A 15,148-nucleotide genomic window follows, 5' to 3' on the forward strand; every position below is an offset into this window, starting at 1 on the left:
AACTTTTAAATTCATTTTTGAAATAACTTGAAATTTGACATAGTGCTGATATCATCAGTTCTGTCATATCTCTCCCTTAAAGAAATTTTTCTGAATGTAACAAACCATACTGTATCTCATTCCAGAGCTTATCCTGAGCAACCAAAACTTTTGCCAGCCTTATAATTTATATTTACATATATGGTATACAATAATATACAAAATAAGTGTATACACATATTTATGTGTGTATTTTATATATATACACACATATATATTTGTGTGTATTTATATGTGTATGTGTGTGTGTATATATGTATGTATGCAGTTATAACACATGTATAAATCCCACCATAAGTGTTTGGCAGAATACAAGGAAAATGTTTTCATGATGGATTAGGTTTCTTCAGTAGATCCTTAATTAGCCATGTAATCCTACATAGTAATTATCTTTTATCAGGCTCAGATAAGAAAGATATTTAATAAACTGGAGCATAGCTGTGGACAATTGCCTGAGGCATGATTTTCTAGTTTAAAATGAAGTGTGCTTTTTAAAGTTAATAACTATATGCTTTCATCAACGTAAAGTTGAATACTTATGATTGTTGATGTTGCATACCTCTGGCTTCTAGGTAAATTAGGACTATAAATATACCATTGCTAATTGGAAGGAGAAAAAAAGAAGTTAAAGAAAAGTTAATTAAACCCAGAAGTTCCCTGGGCCTTAGGATCTATCCTGGGTCTTCACTTTACTGGAACAAATGCATATATCTGTATATGTAAACAAATTTGAGGTGTAATTATTCTATTTGTGACTGTGTTGTTCCTTATTTAAGTATCTGTTACACTTTCTGAACAATTAATAAATGCAAGACAGATTTAATATCACTAGACAAAATGATTTTGTTGAATTTAATAGGAAAAAATCATTCATCATGTGAATAATTTGTGATTCAGGAAATGAAGTGACAGCTCTGAAGGTAGAAAATAAGTTGTGGCATAGCTTTTAATGAAAAGCTTTGTTTGTTTAATAATTAGCCATGTTTGAAGTAGTAACAAAACAGAAAATTAATAAAGTATGTTCTCTTCATGGAGAAACCAAATCTCATTCAAAATGTAAATAAAACTAATTTATGTGGATTTAATGTCTTTATTTGAAGTACTATGTAAAAAAAAATGATTGTCTTAAACTTTATTGTCATTTCAGAGTATCTGACTGTATTCTCTCAGATGATTGCATTCCATGATCCAGAGCTAAGCAATCATCTCAATGAAATTGGATTTATTCCAGATGTAAGTACTTGTTGCATTAATAGAAATGAGGTAAAAAAAAATAAAGCAGAAATCGGCAGCACAACAAAGTACTGTTTTTAAAGTTTTGTTGTCCTAAGAAGTCCATGTATCTAAACAAGTTCCTGCTACTAATTATAGTCTTTTGTTATAAAGTTTGTGTGGTTACCTTCCATATTCTCACTTTAAGTAAAGGGGAAGTATCTTATTTTTCTTGATACTATCAAATTATTTTTAAAAACCCAGTAGTGTGAGTGTTGTATTAAACTGTGATGTTAGCAGTTTTCACTTGGATTTTTTGATATTCAGGCCTGTTTTTGAAGAAGTAGGAAATTTGAACTTAGTAAATTCTTAAGTAGCTGCTTCTGTGTTTTGCTTGATACATTACCTTGGAAACTTTGCCAGATTTTGGCTTACTTCACTAGCTTCTTGGGTTCCTTATCAAACCAAAAGTCAGAGTTGACTGTCAAAGGTTAGCCAAGGTATAGCTTAGCCTATTACTCACATGTAGTATGTGACACGGACTCAAACCTCTTTTAAAAGACAGTTGGAGTACAGTATCACAGGACTTTGTAAAACAAAACAAAACAAAAAAGAACCTTTTTGAGATAGCAGTCTCCTTATTCTATCTTAACCTTCTTTGTTTCCTGATCATACCTTTCCTCTTAAGGCTTATATCCAGAAACGCATATGTTGATGGTAAGACTAGGGGTGAAAAATGTTTATATTAACACTATACTAATGCATTTGAAGTGTTAACAGTAACACAGTATAAATACTTGCAGGGTGCTTTGAAGTTTAAAAATACTTTCACAAACATTTCATTTGATTCTCAAGACAAATCTGTAAGGTGTATGAAGCAAGTAATTTCAGCATTAGTAGATAAGAAATTTATTGTTTGAGAAGGTAACAAAACTAAATAGTCTCAGAACATAAAACTTTAACTTATGTCATTTGACAGCCCTCTGCCCCTAGTCTGGTTCATCTTCCAGTGGGAGAACAGAGACTAAAACATAGGTGTACTAATTCTAGTTCATTGCTCTGTGTGTTGCACTGTAATTCTGTGATGTCATCGTCAGGCCTAAAGTAGCCATCCTTCATATATACAGTGGTATTTGCTTCTAGGCCTGTGGAGAAATACCTTTCATTTGAGTACATGGCTTGCTCAATGAGGGCTCCAAAAAATATATATACATATTATAAAATAAAATAAGATCAAACCCTATAATTATGTATAGAGATAGAAAACTTTGTAAAAATTTAACCAGTATATATATTATCATATTAAGTATTCATTTTTACATAACCCTACCTTTCCTGCTTCACATTATAAATGTGAGATATGGCATAAGACAATACTAGATTAAATCTTATGGCTAGAGTTGAAGAAATTATAAAGGAACTGATTGCCGAGTTGGTAATTGTTTTAGGTTTCTGAGGGAAAAACTACTATGATATAGACTTAAAAAAAAGGATAATTCTTTTTTAAAAATTCCCTTGAAAGCACCTAATTGTGCTCGGTGACTAAACAGAAAACTACACTGCTTTAGTCAGAGTTTTAGATTGAGAAGAATCATTTATGTAGAAAAATATGTACGGAATTATAAAGATAGTCTGATAAAATCCTTAGACATATTCATGAACATAGTATTAAAAAATCACATATGGAAAAATAACTTATCTTTGCTTAATCAGAAAAATTAAACTCTGAAAGTGTACGGTATATGAGAAGAGGCAAGCAAAAAACATTGTTAAAAAATAATGTGGACATATATTAAGCGCTTACTGTGCACTAAGCACTGCTCTAACCCTCTTTAAGCACTCCTCTAATCCTCACAAGTTTGCAATCTAATTAAACAATGACTATTAAATATTTATACGTAAAATCAATTGGGGAAAGGCTAATAGCATGATGGAAGTAAAATTCTAGGTAACAATAACATGAAAGGTAAGAGTCAGTGGGATTTCAACTTAAAAGTGTTCTAATGATTTTGTATCATTTGAGGGGAAAGTAAATATGCTCTTTATATTTAGACATCAAGTCAGGCATCCTTTCAGATCTGGGATTTGATTTTACCATACTCAAAAGCTAATAAATGAGCCTGTTACTGTTTCATGGATATTGGCAGAAAATCCAAGACTCCTGTGTCAGAGACAAAGGACTTTCTCACTCACAGCACAGCAAGCAGCATGAGCATTAGCATATTTGTCTTGATTTCCCTTGCTTCCAAATCCCATAGAGACGACACAGAGGGTCCAAATGATACCTGCATAATGCAGTGGATTGTGTTATAGGAGAGGAACTCCGAGTTTAGGGAACTTGATTTTTTTTTTTAATGGATATTGAACATATCTTCATTTACTCTGGAGAGAGAAAGAGAGAGAGAGAGAGAGAGAGAGGCTATCGTTTTCTTCTGAGGCTATAAGAAAACCTGTCTGTTGCTGCAAAAAGAGACTCTATCTCTGTTTACCACGGCTATTTTTGTACAAACATCATTGAGACTATACTGCAGAACAAAGGGCAGTTAGCATCTCTGCTCACAAGAAATGTAGAAGTACAGGAATGCATATTAAAATTTGAATGGTACTCACTAAAAGAATAGAAAGAAAATGTATAACTTTTAAATGGAATGGGGGAGTGTGGAACAAAGGAAAGTCATCCACCCCTTTAAAAACATAGAGAAAACACAGAAAGAGGGTAACCTGATTACCTAATAAAGGAAATTATTAGATATTTTAAAAAAATCCATCTGTATACTGTTTATAAGAGACAAATGTAAAAATTTAAGGATATTGGTCAAAAAGGAGATTTAAAAAATATGAGGCAAATATTAACCAAAAGAAAACGAATGCAGTGATATTATTAATATAAACTAGTGAAACAGAAAGCACAAAATAAACCCATCCAGGTATGGAATTTGGTATATGACAGAAATGGCTCTATAAGTCAATTTGAAAAGATTATTCAATAAATGGCCCTGATGCAATTGCGTAACTGTATGGAGGGAGGTGGGAATCAAAGCCAACCTCACACCATACATAAAAATAAGTTCTAGCTTGCCTAGAAGACATACATATGGAATGTCAGATTTATAATTTCCATCTAGGAAGGAATTCTTAACAGAAGTTATAGAAAGTACAAAACATAATATTTAAAGAAGAGAGAATTCGAATTGAGGAATGGTAGGAAGGGGCTTTCCATTATATTGGAATCTATAATGTACTATTTTGCTTTAAAAGTTTTTCAGAGCATTTGTGACAAAATGTTAGTTAATGTTTGTTAAATCTGAGTGGAGGGCACTTTAGTGTTTGTTAAATGTGCTGCTATATAAGGTGAGTTAATTATTTAATAATTCAATAATTTTGATATAATATCTTTATTCTATTTAGCTTCCCTCTCCATTATGACCCTCTCCTATAATTACTGGGGTATTTTTGTATAACTTCTTGTAAAAGCTTCAATACTAGTAATGCGAAAGTAATATTGATTCATATATATAGTGTGATTAGTTTCATGAGACATTCATAAGTCGCATGGGGTGGGGGACAGTTCCTTGTGGGTTGAGAATGTCCAGTATGTGGCAAATACTGAGCATTCCTGGCCCCCAGCCACTGATTGTCTATAATAATCCCCTAATCATTGTGACAATAAAACACCTACACGTTATTTCTGAAAAATGTCTCTACATGTATTTCCAAACATCCTCTAGGGAACACGTCTATCACTATTGAGAGTCCTAGAGTTAACAAAAGAGAAGTTAGGGGAAAGAGAATATATCTTAACCTGGAGGAAATTCCCTTTTCTCTGACTATTCTTTTGTCACGGAGAAAGGGCAAAAGGAGAGATATTTAACACAGTTAAAGTGTTAATAGAAAGATTATTTTGGGGGGTTTTTGTTGTTGTTGTTGTTGTTTTTGTGGTACGTGGGCCTCTCACTGTTGTGGCCTCTCACGCTGCGGAGCGCAGGCTCAGCGGCCATGGCTCACGGGCCCAGCCGCTCCGCGGCATGTGGGATCTTCCCGGACCGGGGCACGAACCCGTGCCCCCTGCATCAGCAGGCAGACTCCCAACCACTGCGCCACCAGGGAAGCCCTGTTTTTAGTTTTTTGAAATCTTGATTTTTGTGTGTGTGTTTTGTTGGGCTGTTTCTCAAGTTTGGAGATAACATGAAAATGTTGAGACTATTTTTAAATTTAATTTAACAAAAAGATTTGATGTTTTTAACATAGAGATTATTGACAATGAATAGTGGTGGGAGAGGTATGATGAAATGGAGAATTTTTCTAACATTTTTCTTATTCTATTAATAATCACTTATTTTTAGTTACATGTCATTAGTTTGTATGTGCAGTCTTGCTTTCTTTTTTTTTTCCCGAATTATTGCCTTCAGTGTTCTACCTTTAAGATGATTGCTTATGTTATACAGCAGAAACTAACACACCATTGTAAAGCAATTATACTCCAATAAAGATGTTAAAAAAAAAAAAAAGATGATTGCTTAGGTGACTTTCTGCACCTCCAACAATACAGGCTAGGATTCATCAAGGGCAAATGTGGACACTTTGGTAATGAGATCCCAAACTGAGTTTCCTGCTCAATAACTAATCCTGTCAAAGTAAGCCCTCATTAATCTTCCATCATTAAAATGCAGACTCCTATTGCAGGAAAGATTGTGATTTCTGGCTCCTTTCCATTTGCCGTGGGTCACAGAACTCTGAATACTGAGTACTGCTGAAGCTTGAATAGTTAGGAATGTTGTGCACTGATGTGATGCTTAGATTATATATATCATGGTAGTTATGTGATTTACATATAAATAGGGTGAATAATGTGTATTTGGCAAAATTGGGGCCAGAGTGATTTTTATCATTTCTGTCTTGGTGTATGTTCTGCTTCTGAAAACATACCAGGCCTTTGAAATGAGAACAGGAAAGTATGTTTCTTCATTCTTAAGGAAACTATTTTTCTGAAATGCTATAAATAGCATTCAACCTGCAAATTGTGAACAGTTGTCCGGTGGCCAGTAAGAGAAATGATAAGGGCTATATCTCAGTACTATATGTGCCTCTTGAACCTAACTGTCTGCTAAAGATAAAGCTAACAAATTCAGTCGTAAGCAAGTATGCTGGCAAAACCGTTGTCATTAACTACAGTCTTAATGGATGCTTATACTACTACCGATTTTCTCCCTCCCTAAAAGTTTATCACTGTCATTTTCAAATTTTATATTGAGCTGAGTTTGTACTAACCAAAAATGTGAAAGGATTTCTCAGAAATATTTATGTATTTGTTTGTTTTGTTTGTTCATTTGTTCCTTCATTCATTCCTGGCCTTCATGTTGTTATTGTTACATAAAGAAATTTTAGGTTTTAATCTAAAGAGGAGATTAGTGACAATGAGCTTTTTAGATTTTTATCAAGTGTGGTTACAGGGTAAATTAGGAAGTTGCACCCTGTTTAGAGTCTCCCATAACAAGAGTCCCCACTAACCTGTTCTAATCCATCTGTGGAGTGCCAGGATATGTCCTTTGTCTTGCTATTGCTGTTTTCCCTGACTTTAGTCCTAACCCCATTCTACTGACCTTGGGTTCTTGAAAGCCCTTAAATACAAAAGGCTTACTGAGCTCTCTTTCTTATGATAAAGCTTAATTACCTTTCAGAAAGGACTCATATCTCAGAAGCCAAAGACTTATTAATTCCATAGGCCAGGTATCTTCTTGCTAAGAACACATACATACAAGTTAAGTATCCAGCAAGTTTCCCTCTTTAGTAAATCCTCACTCTGTTTTCAATCTAATGTATCCTTATACTGGTTGAGAGACAAGTAAAAGGAAGTATATGCTTAGTGAAATAAGTCAGACAAAGACCAATACTATATGATACAACTTATATGTGGAATCTAAAAAATAATATAAATGAATCTATATGCAGAACAGAAATAGACTCGCAGACATAGAAAACAAATTTATGGTTGCCAAAGGAGAGAGGGAGCAGGGGAGGGACAAATTAAGGGTATGGAATTAACAGAAACAAACTACTATACATAAAATAGATAAGCAACAGAATTTACTGCATAGCACAGGGGATTACACCCAATATCTTATAATAACCTATAATGGAATGTACTCTACAGAAGACAAACCTGAATCACTGTCCTGTACATCTAAAACTAACACAATGTTGTAAATCATCTATACTTCAATTTTTTTTTTTTTTTTTTTTTTGCGGTACGCGGGCCTCTCACTGTTGTGTACTCTCCCATTGCGGAGCACAGGCTCTGGACACGCAGGCTCAGTGGCCATGGCTTACGGGCCCAGCCACTCCGCGGCATGTGGGATCTTCCCGGACCGGGGCATGAACCCATGTCCCCTGCATCGGCAGGTGGACTCTCAACCATAGCGTCACCAGGGAAGCTCTATACTTCAATTTTTTTTTTAAAAAAAAGGATGTATGGTATGATGCAGCAGTTCTCAAACTTTTTGATCGGTCTTAGGACCCATTCACGTTTTTAAAAATTATCAGATATCCCAGAGTTTTTATGTGGGTTTATATCTCTTAGTATTTACTGAGACATTTAAAAAATTATGTAGTTATTCATTTAAAAATGACAATAACGAAACCATTGCATGTTAACAAAATAACATTTTTCTGAAAAATAATTGTTTTCCAAAACAAACAAAAAATAATGGAGGAGTGGTATTGTTTTATATTTTTGCAATTTCTACTTAATAGAGGAAAGTTAGATTCTCATACCTGCTTCTAAATTCAATCTGGTTGCAATACCTTGTTTTAGTTGAAGTACATGAAGAAACTCTGGTGGCCCTACATGGGCATGTAATGGCAAAGGACCTTTTCAGACAGTGGTAGTTTCTTAAAGCTTAATTGCAATGTACAATCTAAAACTATATCAATGAACTTTTCAGATTCTTTTATTTTCAAGTCCATCGATCTATCTTGCACTGTGAATGGCTCTTTTACCCGTACATGATTTTGTAATGTTGTGCATTGTTCATTTAGAAAATACTGGTGCACTGAACTATGCAGATCTTTCAACTATGAGACATTTTATTATACAATATCAAAAAAATCACATTCGTTAATATCACCACTGATCTCATCCAAAAAGTCATTAAGTATTGAGAAGCTGCCAAGCTAACAGTGGCAGATTCAAGTTTTCCAAAATTCTAATCTTCACCTGACAGCTATTGTTGTTTCTTGAAGTGAAAGGTTCACTTCATTTTTGAGAAATATCTGCCAAATATCCAAGCCTGAAAAAAATTATTGTTTTTATGTCATTCTTACAAGTAAAAAATGGCATTTCTTGAAAAAAACACCTACATTCACTCATAGCTGAAATGATTGCTCAAGTGCTTTTTTCTCAAGACAATCTTTTTTTTTTCTTTTACACTAAGCAACAGATTTTTTTTTAAACATCTTTATTGGAGTATAATTGCTTTACAATGGTGTGTTAGTTTCTGCTGTATAACAAAGTGAATCAGCTATGCATATACATATATCCCCATATCTCCTCCCTCTTGCGTCTCCCCCCCACCCTCCCTATCCCACCCCTCTAGGTGGTCACAAAGCACCGAGCTGATCTCCCCGTGCTATGCGGCTGCTTCCCACTAGCTATCTATTTTAAGTTTAGTAGTGTATATATGTCCCTGCCACTCTCTCACTTTGTCCCAGCTTACCCCTCCCCCTCCCCATATGCTCAAGTCCATTCTCTAGTAGGTCTGTGTCTTTTTTCCCATCTTGCCCCTAGATTCTTCATGACCATTTTTTTGTTTGTTTTTAAGATTCCATATATATGTGTTAGTATACGGTATTTGTTTTTCTCTTTCTGACTTACGTCACTCTGTATGACAAACTCTAGGTCCATCTACCTCAATACAGATAACTAAATTTCATTTCTTTTTATGGCTGAGTAATATTCCATTGTGTATATGTGCCACATCTTCTTTATCTATTCATCTGTTGATGGACATTTAGGTTGCTTCCATGTCCTGGCTATTGTAAATAGAGCTGCAATGAACATTGTGTTACATGACTCTTTTTGAATTATGGTTTTCTCAGGATATATGCCCAGTAGTGGGATTGATGGGTCATATGGTAGTTCTATTTGTAGTTTTTTAAGGAACCTCCATACTGTTCTCCATAGTGGCTGTATCAATTTACATTGCCACCAACAGTGTAAGAGTGTTCCCTTTTGTCCACACGCTCTCCAGCATTTATTGTTTGTAGATTTTTTGATGATGGCCATTCTCACTGGTGTGAGATGATATCGCATTGTAGTTTTGATTTGCATTTCTCTAAAGATTAATGATGTTGAGCAGTCTTTCATGTGTTTGATGGCAATCTGTATATCTTCTTTGGAGAAATGTCTATTTAGGTCTTCTGCCCATTTTTGGATTGGGTTGTTTGTTTTCTTGATATTGAGCTGCATGAGCTACTTGTAAATTTTGGAGATTAATCCTTTGTCAGTTGCTTCATTTTCAAATATTGTCTCCCATTCTGTGGGCTGTCTTTTGGTCTTGTTTATGGTTTCCTTTGCTGTGCAAAAGCTTTGAAGTTTCATTAGGTCCCATTTGTTTATTTTTGTTTTTATTTCCATTTCTCTAGGAGGGGGGTCAAAAAGGATCTTGCTGTGATTTATGTCATAGAGTGTTCTGCCTATGTTTTCCTCTAAGAGTCTTATAGTGTCTGGCCTTACATTTAGGTCTTTAACCCATTTTGAGTTTATTTTTGTGTATGGTGTTAGGGAGTGTCCTAATTTCATACTTTCACATGTACCTGTCCAGTTTTCCCAGCACCACTTATTGAAGAGGCTGTATTTTCTCCACTGTATATTCTTTCCTCCTTTATCAAAGATAAGGTGGCCATATGTGCATGGGGTTATCTCTGGGCTTTCTATCCTGTTCCATTGATCTATATTTCTATTTTTGTGCCAGTACCATACTGTCTTGGTTACTGTAGCTTTGTAGTATAGTCTGAAGTCAGGGAGCCTGATTCCTCTAGCTCCATTTTTCGTTCTCAAGATTGCTTTGGCTATTCGGGGTCTTTTATGTTTCCATACAAACTGTGCAATTTTTTGTTCTAGTTCTGTGAAAAATGCCAGTGGTAGTTTGATAGGGATTGCATTGAATCTGTAGATTGCTTTGGGTAGTATAGTCATTTTCACAATGTTGATTTTTCCAATCCAAAAATATGGTATATCTCTCCATCTATTTGTATCACCTTTAATTTCTTTCATCAGTGTCTTATAATTTTCTGCATACAGGTCTTTTGTCTGCTTAGGTAGGTTTATTCCTAGATATTTTATTCTTTTTGTTGCAGTGGTAAATGGGAGTGTTTTCTTAATTTCACTTTCAGATTTTTCATCACTAGTGTATAAGAATGCCAGAGATTTCTGTGCATTAATTTTGTATCCTTCTACTTTACCAAATTCATTGATTAGCTCTAGTAGTTTTCTAGTAGCATGTTTACTATTCTCTATGTGTAGTATCATGTCACCTGCAAACAGTGACAGCTTTACTTTTTCTTTTCCAATTTGGATTCCTTTTATTTCTTTTTCTTCTCTGATTGCTGTGGCTAAAACTTCCAAAACTATTTTGAATAAGAGTGGTGAGAGTGGGCAACCTTGTCTTGTTCCTGATCTTAGTAGGAGTGGTTTCGGTTTTTCACCATCGAGGACGATGTTGGCTGTGGGTTTGTCATATATGGCCTTTATTATGTTGAGGAAAGTTCCCTCTCTGCCTACTTTCTGCAGGGTTTTTATCATAAATTGGTATGGAATTTTGTCGAAAGCTTCTCTGCATCTATTGAGATGACCATATGGTTTTTCTCCTTCAAATTGTTCATATGGTATATCACGTTGATTGATTTGCGTGTATTGAAGAATCCTTGCATTCCTGGAATAAACCCCACTTAAATCATTGTGTATGATCCTTTTAATGTGCTGTTGAATTCTGTTTGCTTGTATTTTGTTGAGGATTTTTGCATCTATGTTCATCAGTGATATTGGCCTGTAATTTTCTTTCTCTGTGACATCTTTGTCTGGTTTTGGTATCAGGGTGATGGTGGCCTTGTAGAGTGAGTTTCGGAGTGTTCCTCCCTCTGCTATATTTTGGAAGAGTTTGAGAAGGATAGGTGTTAGCTCTTCTCTAAATGTTTGATAGAATTCGCCTGTGAAGCCATCCAGTCCTGGGCTTTTGTTTGTTGGAAATTTTTTTTTTTTTGTGTGGTACACGGGCCTCTCACTGTTGTGGCCTCTCCTGTTGCGGAGCACAGGCTCCAGACACGCAGGCTCAGCGGCCATGGCTCACAGGCCCAGCCACTCCGCGGCATGTGGGATCTTCCCGGACTGGGGCACAAACCCGTGTCCCCTGCATCAGCAGGCGACTCTCAACGACTGCGCCACCAGGGAAGCCCGGAAGATTTTTAATCACAGTTTCAATTCAGTGCTTGTGATTGGTCTGTTCATATTTTCTATTTCTTCCTGGTTCAGTCTCAGAAGGTTGTGCATTTCTAAGAATGTGTCCATTTCTTCCAGGTTGTCCATTTTATTGGCATATAGTTGCTTGTAGTAATCTCTCATGATCCTTTGTATTTCTGCAGTGTCAGTTGTTACTTCTTTTTCATTTCTATTTCTATTGATTTGAGTCTTCTCCCTTTTTTTCTTGGTGAGTCTGGCTAATGGTTTATCACTTTTGTTTATCTTCTCAAGGAACCAGCTTTTAGTTTTATTGATCTTTGCTATCATTTCCTTCATTTCTTTTTCATTTATTTCTGCTCTGATCTTTATGATTTCTTTCCATCTGCTAACTTTGGGGTTTTTTTTTGTTCCTCTTTCTCTATTTGCTTTAGGTGTAAGGTTAGGTTGTTCATTTGAGATGTTTCTTGTTTCTCAAGGTAGGATTGTATTGCTATAAACTTCCCTCTTAGAACTGGTTTTGCTGCATCCCATAGGTTTTGGGTCATCGTGTTTTCATTGTCATTTGTTTCTAGGTATTTTTTGATTCCCTCTTTTATTTCTTCAGTGATCTCTTAGTTATTAAGTAGTGTATTGTTTAGCCTCCATGTGTTTGTATTTTTTACAGATTTTTTCCTGTAATTGATATCTAGTCTCATAGCATTGTGGTCAGAAAAGATGCTTGATACGCTTTCAGTTTTCCTAAATTTACCAAGCCTTGATTTGTGACCCAAGATATGATCTATCCTGGACAATGTTCCATGAGCACTTGAGAAGAAAGTGTATTCTGTTGCTTTTGGATAGAATGTCCTACAAATATCAATTAAGTCCATCTTGTTTAATGTATCATTTAAAGCTTGTGTTTCCTTATTTATTTTCATTTTGAATGATCTGCCCACTGGTGAAAGTGGGGTGTTAAAGTCCCCTCCTATGATTGTGTTACTGTTGATTTCCCCCTTTATGGCTGTTAGCCATTGCCTTACGTTTTGAGGTGCTCCTGTGTTGGGTGCATAAATATTTACAATTGTTATATCTTCTTGGATTGATCCCTTGATCATTATGTAGTGTCCTTCTTTGTCTCTTGTGATAGGCTTTGTTTTAAAGTCTGTTTTGTCTGATGTGAGAATTGCTACTCCAGGTTTCTTTTAATTTCCATTTGCGTGGAATATCTTTTTCCATCCCCTCACTTTCAGTCTGTATGTGTCACTAGGTCTGAAGTAGGTGTGTTGTAGACAGCATATGTACTGGTCTTGTTTTCATTTCCATTCAGCCAGTCTGTGTCTTTTGGTGGGAGCATTTAATCCCTTTACATTTAAGATATTATCGATATGTATGTTCCTATTACCATTTTTTTAATTGTTTTGGGTTTGTTACTGTAGGTCTTTTCCTTCTCTTGTGTATCCTGCTTAGAGAAGTTCCTTTAGCATTTGTTGTAAAGCTGGTTTGGTGGTGCTGAATTCTCTTAGCCTTTGCTTGTCTGTAAAGGTTTTAATTTCTCCGTCAAGTCTGAATGAGATCCTTGCTGGGTAGAGTAGTCTTGTTTGTAGGTTTTTCTCCTTCATCTCTTTAAATATGTCCTGCCACTCTCTTCTGGCTTGCAGAGTTTCTGCTGAAAGATAAGCTGTTAACATTATGGGGATTCCCTTGTGTGTTATTTGTTGTTTTTCCCTTGCTGCTTTTAATGTTTTTTCTTTTTGTTTAATTTTTGAGTTTGATTAATATGTGTCTTGGCATGTTTCTCCTTGGATTTATCCTGTATGGAATTCTCTGTGCTTCCTGGACTTGATTAACTATTTCCTTTTCCATATTAGGGAAGTTTTGAACTATAATCCCTTGAAATATTTTCTCAGTCCCTTTCTTTTTCTGTTCTTCTGGGACCCCTATAATTCGAATGTTGCTGCATTTAATGTTTTCCCAGAGGTTTCTGAGACTGTCCTCAATTCTTTTCATTCTTTTTTCTTTATTCTGCTCTGCAATAGTTATTTCCACTATTTTATCTTCCACGTCACTTATCCGTTCTTCTGCCTCAGTTATTCTGCTATTGATCCCTCTAGAGAATTTTTAATTTCATTTATTGTGTTGTTCATCACTGTTTGTTTGCTCTTTAGTTCTTCTAAGTTCTTGTTAAACGTTTCTTGTATTTTTTCCATTCTATTTCCAGGATTTTGGATCATCTTTACTATCATTATTCTGAATTCTTTTTCAGGTAAACTGCTTGTTTCCTCTTCATTTGTTAGGTCTGGTGTTTTTTGCCTTGCTCCTTCATCTGCTGTGTGTTTCTCTGTCTTCTCATTTTGCTTAACTTACTGTGTTTGGGGTCTCCTTTTCACAGGCTACAGGTTCGTAGTTCCCGTTTTTGGTGTCTGTCCCCAGTGGCTAACGTTGGTTCAGCGGGTTGCGTAGGCTTCCTGGTAGAGGGGACTAGTGCCTTTGTTCTGGTGGATGAGGCTGAATCTTGTCTTTCTGGTGGGCAGGTCCACCTCTGTTGTTATGTTTTGGGGTGTCTGTGGCCTTATTATGATTTTAGGCAGCCTCTCTGCTAATGGATGGGGTTGTGTTCCTGTCTTTCTAGTTGTTTGGCATAGCGTGTCCAGCACTGTATCTTGCTCGTCGTTGAGTGGAGCTGTGTGTTGGGGTTGAGATGGAGATCTCTGGGAGATTTTCGCCATTTGATATTACGTGGAGCTGGGACGTCTCTTGTGGGCCAGTGTCCTGAACTTGGCTCTCCTACCTCAGAGGCACAGCCCTGATGCCTGGCTCAAGCACCAAGAGCCTGTCATCCACACAGCTCAGAATAAAAGGGAGGGAAAAAAAGAAAGAAAGAAGAAGATAAAATAAAGTTATTAAAATAAAAAATATTATTAAAAAAATTTTTTTAAGTAATAAAAAAAGGACAGACAGAACCCTAGGACAAATGGTAAAAGCAAAGCTATACAGACAAAATCACACACAGAAGCATACACATACACACAGAAAAAGAGAAAAAGGGAAATATATATATATATATATATCGTTGCTCCCAAAGTCCACCTCCTCAATTTGGGAAGATTCGTTGTCTATTCAGGTATTCCACAGATGCAGGGTACATCAAGTTGATTGTGGAGATTTTGTCTGCTGCTCCTGAGGCTGCTGGGGGAGATTTCCCTTTCTCTGTTCGCACAGCTCCCGGGGTTCAGTTTTGGATTTGGCCCCGCCTCTGCGTGCAGGTCGCCTGAGGGCATCTGTGTCTGCCCAGACAGGATGGGGTTAGAGAAGCAGCTGATTCGGGAGCTCTGGCTCACTCAGGCCGGGGGGATGGAGGGATATGGAGTGCGGGGCGAACCTGTGGCAGCAGAGGCCAGCGTGACGTTGCACCAGCCTGAGGCGCGCCGTGCGTTCTCCCTGGGAAGTTGTCCCTGGATTACGGGA

General features: G+C 36.3%; 1 protein-coding gene across 4 annotated transcripts in view; it reads left to right on the plus strand.

Annotated features, from left to right (window-relative positions):
* The window catches only part of TBCK (TBC1 domain containing kinase), a 231,272-nt gene that overhangs the window by 99,499 nt on the left and 116,625 nt on the right, over window positions 1–15,148 (plus strand). For all 4 annotated transcript variants that reach the window (XM_067735397.1, XM_067735395.1, XM_067735394.1 and 1 more), the window contains exon 20: window positions 1,187–1,272. In XM_067735397.1, the coding sequence (XP_067591498.1) occupies window positions 1,187–1,272 (86 nt within the window). The remainder of the gene's footprint in view (window positions 1–1,186; window positions 1,273–15,148) is intronic.

The sequence above is a fragment of the Pseudorca crassidens genome, chromosome 4, assembly GCF_039906515.1.
Source record: "Pseudorca crassidens isolate mPseCra1 chromosome 4, mPseCra1.hap1, whole genome shotgun sequence".
Classification (NCBI taxonomy): Eukaryota; Metazoa; Chordata; class Mammalia; order Artiodactyla; family Delphinidae; genus Pseudorca; species Pseudorca crassidens.